This window comes from Hemitrygon akajei, chromosome 31 (assembly GCF_048418815.1).
Source record: "Hemitrygon akajei chromosome 31, sHemAka1.3, whole genome shotgun sequence".
NCBI lineage: Eukaryota > Metazoa > Chordata > Chondrichthyes > Myliobatiformes > Dasyatidae > Hemitrygon > Hemitrygon akajei.
The window spans coordinates 13679225-13692776 of NC_133154.1; the positions used below are offsets into that span (position 1 = coordinate 13679225).

Here is a 13552-nt window from a genome sequence, read left to right on the forward strand (position 1 = left end):
TAACCCTCCATTCCTTTCCTGTCCATATACCTATCCAATTTTACTTTAAATGACAATACCGAACCTGCCTCTACCACTTCTACTGGAAGCTCATTCCACACAGCTACCACCCTCTGAGTAAAGAAATTCCCCCTTGTGTTACCCTTAAACTTCTGCCCCCTAAGTCTCAACTCATGTCCTCTTGTTTGAATCTTCCCTAGTCTCAATGGAAAAAGCCTATCCACGTCAACTCTATCTATCCCTCTCATAATTTTAAATACCTCTATCAAGTCCCCCCTCAACCTTCTACGCTCCAAAGAATAAAGACCTAACTTGCTCAATCTTTCCCTGTAACTTAGGTGCTGAAACCCAGGTAACCTTTTGTACCTTATGATTTTGAAGGTGCCCTCTGCGTAAACAATAAGTTGTTCTATCGTCCTTTTTTCCAGAGCGGATTACCTCCCATTTCCCAGCATGATGCTCCTTCAGTCAGCTCCTCTCCATTTCTTCACCAATCTAGACTAATTTGTGGGCTCTTTGAGCTCTCAGAATCCCCAGCCTGCCCCTCGTATCATCAGTGATTTTGGCTCCAGGACCCTTCATTCCTTCATCCAAATCTCCAATTCAAACTGAATAGTTGAGGTATCAGTGTCGGTCGCTGTGAATTCCACTTATTATTGACCATTAATCTGCCAACGGCCCATTTATTTCAGCTCTCTGATGTAGGATTTCGACCTGAAATGCTGACAATTCCTTTTTCCCCTCCAGATGCTGCTCGACCTGCTGAGTTCTGCCAGCCGGTTGTTGATTGCCTCAAATTCCCACCTCTGTACGCTCTTGTGCATCAAAACTCGGATTTATACCGGTCTGCCACGGAATTTATTACCCCAACTCTTGCACCGTATACCTCAGTGAATACTAATGTTCTGTGTTTCATCTAAGTCCCAATACTCTAACTCTACATGTACTTGTACCCCTTTATCCACTCTGCCTGTTACATCCCCAAAGATCTGCATATCGTTCAACAAGGGGTTCACTACACAAAGGTTTCGTTGTGATGAGGGGCCTTGGATGGGGTTTGGGCTCTGGGATCTGACCTGTACCCAGCCTTGCTGTTAGCTGCAGCCTGCTGAGTAATGCATTGTCTAATGTGTAAAGAATTCTCCCCCCCCCCCCCCCCCGACCCCGTTTCTGCAGCTTTACTTTGAAAGACGGCAACGCAGCATTGGGAAGTGAAGCCAAGCATGAGAGAGTCCGACTGGAAAACCGTCAGGACAGCCTACCCCTGGACTTGACTGTTATTTCGCTGCAGACTAACGAAGGTACCACTTCATCCCACTTCATCTCTTTGACTCTCACTCCAAATAATCCCTAGGAAAATGTCTATTGCAGGGTGTGGGTGAAGCCACGCCTGGAGCACTGTGTGTAGTGTTCGTCCTCCTTACCCAACAATGGATTCAGTAGCATTGGGGGTGTAATTGTGAACAGGGTCACCAGAGGGACGCAACTGGTGACACACACAAGCTGACACCTTTTGGAGTCACGAGAGAGAAGGAGAGGGACTTTCCAACCCAACATTGCAGCACATTTTTATACGTTAAAGAACAAAGGTAACAGAGCAATTTCTATACTTACAGTGCCTCAGAATGCTTCTTTTGAGTTACATGTGATTTTTCAAATTCCTGGGTCTTCCCACCAACACCAAAATGAGTTAATTACTATGGTCTCTGAGTCGTATTCATGCGATTGTATGTTGATTGCATTCATGCATATGCAGACATCTCAGTTAGTTGGATGTCTCCTGCTCTGCAATTGACTCTAAATGCTGTGGACTCTGAGTCACATTCATGCAATGGGTGTTGATTGCATTCATGCATATGCAGACATCTCAGTTAGTTGGATGTCTCCTGCTCTGCAATTGACTCTAAATGCTGTGGACTCTGAGTCACATTCATGCAATGGGTGTTGATTGCATTCATGCATATGCAGACATCTCAGTTAGTTGGATGTCTCCTGCTCTGCAATTGACTCTAAATGCTGTGGACTCTGAGTCACATTCATGCAATGGGTGTTGATTGCATTCATGCATATGCAGACAAGTAGCAGTCAATTGGTGTTTCCTGGTCTGAAATTTACTGTTCTGAGCTGCATTTTAAATTCAATCTACGATCCATATTCAGATTTGAAGGTTGGTTGCTGCTGACGTTAATATTTGCTTCATACCCTAATTCCAGAATATACCCTAAGAGGCATTTCATAAGAGAATGATTATTTCTTGGGATGAAATGGTTGTCTTCTCAAGAGAGAGTAACAGGTTGGGTCTGCATTGGGACCACAGACCCCTTGCTTAATTGTATTGGTCCTTGGCATAAAAAAGGTTGGGAAAGCCTGTTTAAGGATCTCCCAGAGATTTTCACATAGGATCAGAGAGCAGAGCGTTCATCTTTCAAATGCATTTCCTCCGACTGATCTCCAGCTCAAACCCACCCAGTCCCATCCCTGGGTACTCCAACCTGTTTATTCCTCTCCATAGATGCTGAGTCCCTCCAGCATTGTGTGTGTTTTCCCCAAGCATGTTCATTATCACGGACTTATGTTAATGAAATTTGTTGTTTTGTGGCAGCAGTTAAATGTAATCCATTAAAAAATACTATAAGTTACAATTTTCAAAATGTTTATTTATTTATTTGAGATGCAGTGTAGAATAGGCTCTTTTAGCTGTAGTGTCCAGCTTCTAATGGGCAGGTGAGAGGAAATGATAGGTCAAAGTGAGGAATAAATTCCAATAGATTCCTATACCCCAGTTTAATCCTAGGCTAATCGTGGGACAATTTACAATGACCAACCAACCTCCCAACTGGTACGTCTTTGAACTGTGGGAGGAAAGAGGAATAGACAGAGTGGACAGCCAGCGCCTCTTCCCCAGGGCACCACTGCTCAGTACAAGAGGACATGGCTTTAAGGTAAGGGGAGGGAAGTTCAAGGGGGATATTAGAGGAAGGTTTTTCACTCAGAGAGTGGTTGGTGCGTGGAATGCACTGCCTGAGTCAGTGGTGGAGACAGATACACTAGTGAAATTTACGAGACTACTAGACAGATATATGGAGGAATTTAAGGTGGGGGGTTATATGAGAGGCAGGGTTTAAGGGTCGGCACAACATTGTGGGCCGAAGGGCCTGTAATGTGCTGTACTATTCTATGTTCTAAACCAGAGCACCGGGAGCAAACCGACACAATCACGGGGAGAACATACAAATTCCTTACAGGCAGCGGCGGGAATTGAACCCGGGTCGCCTGTACCATAAAGTGTTGGGCTAACCACTACGCTACCGTGTCACCCCTAAAGTGGAATAATGAGATGAGGTTCACTGACTGTTTAGAAATCTGATGGTGGAGGCGGAGAAGCTATTCCTAAAATGTTGAATTCGAGGTAATGGAATATTGTTTAGATCAAGTAACAGAGCTCTGTAACAGCCTTAAATGCATCCTGTAAATGCATCTCAAGTAACAGCCTTTTGCATCCCTTCAGATAACGAGGAGACGGAGGGCAGTGATGCACCAGCGGATTACCTGTTCGGTGATGGTGAAGTCGACGAGGACGATTTCTTCATTGTCGATCACGAGAATGCTCCAGGTGAGTGGTCGGGGAGCTGGTGATTTCCAGTTGTTCCCTGAAGCCTAGGCAGGTCAGGAAGGGATGCTCAGGATGTGGCTCATTCATCGTTCAGTTAGGAGCTTTCCGGTTCCCAAAGGCTAAGGGAGACATTTAACTAAACTAAAGACAAAAGCGTTCCGTGGGGAATCAGCAGGAGCTTCTTTGCTCAGTGTTGGTTAAAAAATGTGGAACACCTGAAGAGGTGAATGGGCAAGGACGTGGAGAGAGATTGTTGATAGGTTGAGGTAAAGAGAGTTGAAGACCCAGCTCCACACCCAGGATCAATCCTTAGTTATCTGGTTGGAGGATAAAAAGGCATTGCTGTTGGTCTTCGGGATAGAAGACAGGGGAAATCAGACCGGGTCTCAAGCCAGTAATCTGAGGAGGGAGGCTAGTCACGTGCTGATTGCTCTTCATCCTTAAAAGAAGTTGTGAGATACAGAGTATCTATTTCCTAATCCACAGTTAAATGTGAGTCCATCGTGCCTGTGTCCCACCACTGCCTATTCAAAGACGACGTTCTTCATTGTCAACCAGTTGTACATAGTTTAGTGTTCTGTAGTTGCCAAGAAATTTTTCAGCAACGTCCTCGAATGCCTTCCATGTGATTTTCTCCGGTCCCACTAGAAATTCTTCGAATTGCCTGTCATTGATGACCTGTTTGATTTATGGACCAATAAAAATGCCTTCCTTATTAATCTTGGCATCAGTTATTCTGACTTATGAATTGAAATTACACATATGAGTAATTTCCAAAAAAAAAGGGAAATTTCATGGCGATTTTCATGATCGGCAGCGCAAAATCCATAAGGTGCACCCAAAAGTATTCAAGAAGCTAAATCTTTGTTGTCCAGTGTAATCACGTCAAGTTTATTGTCTTGTGTACTAATAGTGAGGTGTTGGTGAAATGAAAAACCAGCTTGCAGCAGCGTCACAAACACATAGCTACAGATAAATCACACAGAGCATAAAGTATACATAACTTGTACTCGACAACAGAAGTGCATGGATTGGAAAGGTGCAGATCGATGGGACTGGGCAGAGTAACAGTTTGGCCCAGATTAGAGAGGCTGAAGGGCAGTTTCTGTGCTACAGAGATCTATCACAGTGAAAAGAGGAAAAAAAAGTGTGTGCAAAAACCAGACCTTGGTACAAAAGACAAGACACGGGGAGACAAGTCCATTGTAGGGCCGGAAGTGTTGTGTTCTTAGGGCCGTGCAGGTAAGGAAGTATTTGGTCCAGGCATTTCAGGTTCAGATGGCAGCAGTGAGGATGTGACCCACATGGTGGGCATCCTCGATGGTAGATGCTTCTCCCTCGAGGTGGTGGGAGGGCTGTGCCTGCGATGGGCTGGTCTGAGTTCAGTACCCTCTGGCGATCCTGTGCTTTGGAACTGCAGCCAGTCAGGACAGTCTCTTTGCTTTCCTCAGCAGAAGAGAACGAGTTCATTCTCCCGCAGGAGGGCTTCCCGCTGCGCCACGAAATCCTGGACCACCCGACCAGCCTGGACCACTTCCAGGACAAGACCGACTCCCCCCACATCAGTGGCAACGAGGCGGATTCAGTCTCCTTGACGCCGACCGAGGGCATTTCCCTCGTCTCTGTCTCGCAGCCTCCCTTTGATCACAGTTTCTCCACCGACTACTTCAACCCCATCGTCAGGGACATGATGTGCTTCTACGCCGAGCAGGGAGACGTGCAGATGGCGATATCTGTGCTGATTGTGCTTGGGGACAGGATCAGGAAGGAAATCGATGAGCAGACGCAGGTACGGCCATGCAAAAAGGGGTGTTTCCTTGGGTTGCTCACCTTTAGTGAACGTGTTGACTGGATGTCGGGATCTGTAGCATTCCATCTATAGCAGCTGTCCACCAGAGCAACTCACTCACTCTATTAGAGACACAAGAGGTGCTACAGGTTCTGGAAATCCTGAACAACCCACACAAAATGCTGGAGGAGCTCGGCATCTCAGGCAGCATCTATGGAGGGGAATGAACAGTCGATGTTTCGGGCCGAGACCCTTTGGACTGAGAAGGAAATGGGCAGAAGCCAGAGTAAGAAGGCGAGGAGAGAGGGAGGATGGCAGGTGACGGGTGAAACCAGATGAGTGGGTGGCCCTTCTCACTCCTTCTCTTCCCCTGACCTCATGACAGGCCCGTCACCTCCCTCTGGTGTCCCACCTCCTTCCATTAATCCCAGAGTCCACTGTCCCTTCTTGTCAGTTCCCTCCTTCTTCAGCCCTGTACCTCGTCCACCTATCACCTGCCATCCTCCCTCTCACCACCCACCTCATGCTTTTCCACTCCAACTCACCTTCCCCCTCACCTTGACTCACCTATCACCTCCCAGCTTCTTTCTTCACCCCTCCTCCCTCATCGTGTCTCACCTATCACCTCCCAGCTTCTTACTTCATCCCGCCCCTTTATTCTGTCTCACCTATCACCTCCCAGCTTTTACTCCTTCCCCCTCCCTCACCTTATTCTGACTTCTTCTGTCTTCCTTTTCAGTCCCGATATAAGGTCTCAACAGGAAACGTTGACTGTTCATTTCCCACCAGCATTGCCTGACCTGCAAGCTCCCCCAACATTTTGTGTGTGCTGCTCAGTTAATCCATAGCTCGGTCCTTTCTCCGCAGTCTCGTGAGATCGACTTCACTTTATATGTTTTCTGTTCCCAGTGGAAGCTGCCTCCACCATTTCTGCAGGCAGTGTGTTCCACAGTCCCTAATCCCCAAGAACTGTCTCCGTAAATCCTTTCTGCACCCCTCTAAAGCCTTCACGTCCTTCCTATAATGTGACAACCCAGAACTGAACACAATATTCATTTGAGGCCAGACCCGTTCTATAATATTCAGAGTGAAGTCCATGCTCCGTATGGTAAAGCCCAGAACTGTATGCCTAAGGCAAACGGAACACGCTGCCCTGTACCCAAAATCACCTGAAGTGGGTTCTGACCCATAGACTGGGTGACCACTGTATTGGGGACCTCCTATACCTAACGAAGAGGCCACTGGGTGTATGCTCATGGTCTTCTGCTATAGCCCATCCACTTCAAGCTTTGAGGGGTTCTGTGTTCTGCACACCACTGTTGTAATGCATGATGATTTGAGTTACTGTCATCTTCCTGTCAGCTTGATCCACTCTGGCCATTCTCCTCTGACCTCTCTTATTAACAGGACATTTTTCCCACAAAACAGCCTCTCGCTGGGTGTTTTTTTTTTTGTTTTTTGCACCATTCTGTGTAAACTCTAGAGACTGTTGTGTGTGAAAATCCCAGGAGATCAGTTCCTGAGATACTCAAACCACCCCATCTGGCACCAACAATCATTCCACAGTCAAAGTCACTGAGATCACATTTCTTCCCCATTCTGATTTTGGTCTGAATAACAACTGAACCTCTTGGCCATGGCTGCATGCTTTCATGCATTGAGTTGCTGCCAAGTGATTGGCTGATTAGATATTTGCACTGATGAGCAGGTGTACCTAATAAATTGGCCACTGTGTGTATATCACAGTATACTGCGATTACAGGAGGGAATGTTCTCTTTAGCCCAGATGCACTCTAGTTATGCCTACACTACAGATGAGCAAATTACAAAGCCCTTATCCCTCTTTTCCTTCGTCCACCATCCAAACTAATTGATGTCCGCAAGAGGCGAGTTCCCCAACCTTACACGAGTCACGGGCAAGTTTAACATGCTTCCAATTAGAAGGTGGAAGTGGTTGGAAGGGAACAACTTTTTGAAATGGCAGTCACATTTTTCCCAGATCCAGGCAAAATTTCCCTTTCCAAGTAGATACTCACTTTTGAATCTTTTCCCACCTGTGATCAGGGTCCTCACACCTTTGTAAAAGGAAAGTCTTACGTCAGCTTGAACCAGTCTGGCCATGGTCCTCTGACTCGTCTCATTAACAAGGTGACTTTGCCCACAGAACTGCTCATTTCTATTTTTTTTTTAGGTTTTTAATGATCCTAAACAAAACTGAAACAGTGTGCTCTGTTGAAACCCTCCCCAATTCCACACCTTTCTGTTAGATCTCCTTGTAACTTCCTCTGGGCTCATCTTTTTTCTGAATAGCTAAGAGCCCTCACCATTCTGGTCAAGACCTTGAGATCAGCTCAGACAGCGGAGTAATTTACAGCCATAACCTCCTTGTTTTATCTTCATGATCAGCACTAGATTCCTGCTGAAGGGTCTCGGCCCGAAACGCCGACTGTTTATTCTTTTCCATAGATGCTGCCTGGCCTGCTGAGTTCCTCCAGCATTTTGTCTGTGTTATTTGGATTTCCAGCATCTGCAGATTTTCCCTTGTTTGTGACTAAATTCTTTTTTTAAATTAAACAGCTTTATCACTTTACCACCTATAACCTACAGAGATTTCCTGCAGGTCCCTCCATTCCTTTTCTCATTTTAAAGTATTTGTCTTGCCTCATTTCATTAGATTAAAAGGTACGTTAGTGTTGATGGGTAATTTTCCCGGACATTCGGGCAGTGGGGAGAGCTACACACCGCTTCCTGAGAGCAGCTGCTTTGAATGAGGATAAGGACCAAAAAAGTACACTCAGTGGCCACTTTATTAGGTACACCTGCGTACCTGCCCTTTAATACAAATATCTAGTCCACCAATCATGTGGCAGCAACTCAAGGCATAACAACATGCAGACATGGTCAAGGGGCTCAGTTATTGTTCAGACCCAACATCAGAATGGGGGAAGAAATGTGATCTAAGTGACTTTTGTTGGTGCTAGATGGGGTGGTCAGAGTAAATTAGAAACTGCTCACCTAGGATTTTTCATGCACAACAGTCTTTAGTTTACAGAGAATGTGTGAAAGACAGATCGCATTGAGTTCTGTGGATGAAAATGTCTTGTTAATGAGAGATCAGGGGAATGGTCAGACTTGTTCAAGCTGACAGAAAGGTGACATAAACTCAAATAACCACGCATTACTACAGTGGCGTGCAGAAGAGCGTCTCTGGATGCACAGCACGTCAAACCTTGAAGTGGACGGGCTACAGCAGCAAAAGACCATGCTGGGTTCCACTCCTGGTACCTAATAAAGTGGCCACTGATTCAATGTCCCTAGATTTTTTAAATTGCAGCAGCCTGAGTATCAGCTTGTGTTTAATGAAATAAGTTGGACCTAACAGAATGGCTGGAGGGCCAAGTGCTTGTTTGCATGTTCTAGTGGTGTCAGGTGGAGTAATGTGGATGACGTGAGAGTGATGCCCCCTGTCTTTAAACCCAACAGGAGCACTGGTACATGTCCTACATCGACCTCCTGCAGCGATTCCGGCTTTGGAACGTGGCCAACGAGGTGATCAAGCTGAGCACGTGCAGGTCCATCAACTGCCTGAACCAGGCCTCGACCACCCTGCACGTCAACTGCAACAACTGCAAGCGGCCGATGAACACCCGCGGCTGGATGTGCGAGAGGCGAGTGGCGAGTGGCGAGTGGCGTGGCTGGGCAGGTCTTCCCTGGCGATGAAGAGGCAGCTCGTTTGCTGACACAGTTACCCTGTGGCTGGTGCTCTGCAGTGTGATAGAACACTACAGAATGGAGAGAGACCCTTTGGACCTCTAGTCTGTGCTGAGCTACCATTCTGCCTGCACCCGGACCATAGTCCTCCATACCCTTCCCGTCCAAATTCCTCATGGTTTCAATCCTCTGATGGGGGGAAAATCCCATTCCTGGTATCATCCAAGCAGAGTTGAGTCAAAGAATCAGGCCATTTGATCCATCCTACCTGGTACTAGCTTTTTACAAGATCTCTCCAGTGAGTCCCCTGGCTCCATATGGTTCTCTTTTTGAGTGTTGGTTGTATTCCCACCCACGGTAGGATTATCACCATCCCGGCCCCAGTCACCATGTTCCCTCGAAACTCACGAGTGCTCCATTCCATCTCACTCACAGTGTCTTGCTTCCGGCGTTTCCTCGAAACGTTGTGCGGAGGATGGAGGGTGTAGGTAGGAAGGATTAGTGTTTGGGTGTTTTTGATTTGCTTTTTTAGTTGGTTCAGCACAACAATGTGGGCCGAATGGCCTGTTCCTCTGTGCTACTTTTCTATGTTCTGTGAAACTCATAAGGGTCCCACTCCCTCTTGCTGATGTGATCTTGGTTTCCTGTGTCCCCCCCCCCCCCCCCCCCCCGAAGCTCACTAGGGCCCCCTCTCATTTATGGGGTTCCATTTCACCTGCTTCTGTTGCCAAGCTCCCTTTCATCTTCCAGAGCTCATTGGAAAATATTCCAGTAAATCATCCCAAAAAATCCACAAATTAACAATGTGTTGTGCTGTTAAATTTTATAAATATCAATCCCGTGGTCAGGAGTATCCACCAGACCAGCAGCAATCCGGTGTTCACACCGGATTACTGGAGTGCTCACAGAAATGTTTAATCTTTCATTTCTTCTTATTTACCCTCTCAAATGGTTTGCTTAGTGGGCTGCACCTTCACCTGAAGTTAAAGACCTTTACCATCTGTCCCGCCAGGTGCCGCCGGGGAGCGAGCAAGTGTGCGGTGTGTCACCACGCGGTGAAGGGCTTGTTCGTCTGGTGCCAGGGATGCACCCACGGAGGACATCTCCAGCACGTCATGGAGTGGTTCCGCCTCCACACCCACTGCCCGACGGGATGCGGACACATCTGCGAATACGTTTAAGCTGCTCTTTGCGGGAAGCCACAGAGACCCTGGGACAGGGGTGCACCAAACCGGCCGGAAATCGGGGGCACGGCCCAGTGTAACGTGGACGTGCAGAATGGACATGGACCCAATCCCGTCATTCCCAGTAAGGACACCTCCGGAATGGGACCGCACTCCGCTCTTTTTGAGGGGGTGAGACTGAGCTATTGAAGCAGGAAAGTTTATTTCAATATGGTGGATCTTCAGAGAGAATGTGACATATTCTGGGCACCAGAGAACAATGGGTTTTGATCACTGTGGGCTGGGATGAGTTAGCCCCACTCACCCACCACACTCTATAACCAGTGGACGGACTCCTGCTGGGGTTGGGGGAAGGGGAGGTCTAGGATGAAAAGCTCATTTTCAGTAAGATTATGCCACTCCACTCGTGAGTAGTTTAGACATAATCCTGAAGATTTTCACCTCCCCACCCAGTAGAGGCAGACCCAGCCTCACCTGGACGATAGCCGCAGAACACAGATCTCGGAGAAGTCGAAGGAGGAATCTGGGGTATTTCCTAGATAGTTTTACAGTGGGATCATGATGACTGGGTTGTATTGGGGGAGGGCGGATTGATACAGCAAATCCTGACTGTCTGCTGATCTTAACCATCAGCCCTTGGACAATCCAACAGGGAGGATGAAGTGATGGCCCTGGATAAGTATTATTTTGCTAATCTTCTGACTGATGTAACAGTTCAGTCTGGGATGAGCGGCAGTATCAGGAGTTTGTCTGGTTGCTCGTGCAACACCCAGTCCAGGAAATTAAACCTGTAACATCCAGCTTGCCACCTGAAGTTAAAAAGACTCAAATAAATATCTCCTGCAGCCAACAGATCTGCATCAGAGAGAACAACTTCAGATTTATTGTCATTTAACCTGACGTGTGTATACTGCTAAATGGACTGGGACCAGGTGCAAATCACAGTACCTATATCACGTACAGTACGGTGCAAAAGTCTTAGAGTTTTTATGTGGTTTCCGATGGTATGGCCTCCACAGAGCCCTGATCTCAACATCATCGAGGCTGTCTGGGGTTACCTGGAGAGACAGAAGTGAACGAGACAGCCAAAGTCTGCAGAACTTGGCAAGTTCTCCAAGATGTTTGGAACAACCTACCAGCTCATTTTCTCATAAAACTGCACATCAGTGTAAAAGAACTGATGCAGTTTTAAAGGCAAAGGGTGGTCACATCAAATATTGATTTGATTTAGCTTTTTTTAAATCTGTTTACTGCTCTTTATAGTAAATATTTTGATATTTAGAAGCTTTTCAATTCATTATTTTTGAAAGCATCTTTGCTTTACAACATTTTCTTTTACATTTGCCTAAGAGTTTTGCACAGTCCTGTGTAGCACGTAAAATAATAGTAACGGGTAGTATTCTGTGCAGACTGGTAAAGCCAGACAGACAGAAGTTTCTTCTGCTAAGGAGAACAAGTCGGTGAATCACCATCAGATGTCAGCGTTAGAAAGTGAACTCTTGTCAATTGCTCTGAGTTGAGGCAGGGAAACGGCTTCTGACTGAACACTTTGAGTGGTTTGGTGCTGGGGAGAGAGTCCAAGGTATCTGTGCCCTTTCTTTAAATGGAACCGAGAGACTACCTGGGTTTACATGAAGTGTAGTTATACGAAGATAGTCCAGTGGACTGACACAGTGTTCATCTCAAGGCCTTTATTCACGACATTTTGTTTTAAAGTTAAGCATTAGTCATTTAAAGCACACTGCCTACCATTAAACACAGCAGCAATTTTGAGTTGCAATGCCATGAGAGGAATTTGCAGCCTCCCTGGGCCAGTAGGCAAGGATCACAATGGTGCCGGCTGAAAAGACTATGAAGGTTCCTTCAAGTTTAAGATGGCAGTACCGAAGATGGGGCCAGCTTACTGGTGGTTCATAAAGCAAAAAACAGGAATAAATACTTTATTAATTTAATAACACTTTTTGTGGTAAATTATCGCTGCAAACAAAGAAGAGGTGAGCGAAGGCGACGCTGACCCGAGGGTCGAGGCGTGTGGGTGCAGTGTCAGGTCGGGACGTGGCGTGTTCGAGGAGCAGTGGTCGGAGCAAGGTCAAGGCGGAGTTGGAGCGAGCCAACCGGGGAGAGTCGGAAATGGCGCAGTTTTGGAGCCCATCCACCTAAACGAGGTTGGATCGATCTGATCACTGAGCCCATTTGAAAACGCTGAGTATGGGCCGGAACGTGGTGGCAGGGTCTAGGCTAGAGTTTGTTGATGTGGTGGAGATCAGGTCCTCGTGCGGGGGATGACAGTTTAAACGTGGGCCCAGACAGGCTGAAAAGGCAGGGTAATTGGGACTGGAGGCGAGGGTCAGGCTGGTTCTGCTTACTCTTCTGCAACATCTACTCCTCTCTCTGCGGCACTGAGGCTGTGAGACTGCTCCAGGCTCGGGATCTGAGCTTTGTACCTATTTGCCCTGCTGTGTGATGAATTGAGGCTGAGGCTGTGGGCCTGCTCTGGGCTTCGGGTCTATGGGCTCATTTTCATTCTGAGTGCTGCCGCTTGCCTTCATTGTTTGCACGATTTGGTTTTTCTGCCCCCTCTTTGTGCATTGGGTGTTGGTCTTTATTTAATTTGGGTTCTTTTGGGTTCCTTTGTTTTGTGCCTGCCTGTACGCAGACGAATCTCAAGGTTGTATAATTTATACATACATTGATAATAAATGAACTCTGAACTTGTGAACTTCATCATCTGGCACAACCAATCATATCTTTGTTTAGAGAGGATGGAAGATTAAACCCTACTACAAACCAGTCACTTTTATCACAGTGGCAGGAAAAGTTCCAGAAAAAAATCAGAAACAAAATTAGTAGTCACTTTGGCAAACTTAGATTGACTAGAGGAAGTTATCATCAATGAGACAAATCATGTTTGATGAATTCAAATACAGGGTCCATAAGGGGATCATGGTCGATGTAATATACAGGTTTCCCCCGCTTTCCAAAAGTAGAGCGTTCCTGTGAAACCTTTCGTAAGCCGAAATGGCATAAAGCGAAGAAGCAATTATCACTAATTTATATGGGGGAAACTTCTGAGCGTTCCCAGACCCAAAAAAAACCTACCAATCATACCAAATAGCACATAAAACCTAAAATAACACTAACATGTAGTAAAAATAGGAATGCTATGATAAATACACAGCTATATAAAGTAGAAATATTGTATGTTCAGTGTAGTTTCACTTACCAGAATTAGGAATATTTAGCCAAAATCAATTT

The 13552-nt window shown here is 46.4% G+C and overlaps 1 protein-coding gene across 1 annotated transcript in view; it reads left to right on the plus strand.

Moving 5' to 3' along the window:
• LOC140719348 (GATOR2 complex protein WDR24-like) overlaps positions 1-13021 on the plus strand; it is a 33339-nt gene extending 20318 nt beyond the window's left edge. The window contains 5 exon segments of the mRNA XM_073033924.1: positions 1177-1301; positions 3509-3613; positions 5065-5402; positions 8886-9070; positions 10126-13021. Coding sequence (XP_072890025.1) covers positions 1177-1301; positions 3509-3613; positions 5065-5402; positions 8886-9070; positions 10126-10294 — 922 coding nt within the window. The 3' untranslated portion in view covers positions 10295-13021.
• Positions 13022-13552: the final 531 nt, after the last annotated feature.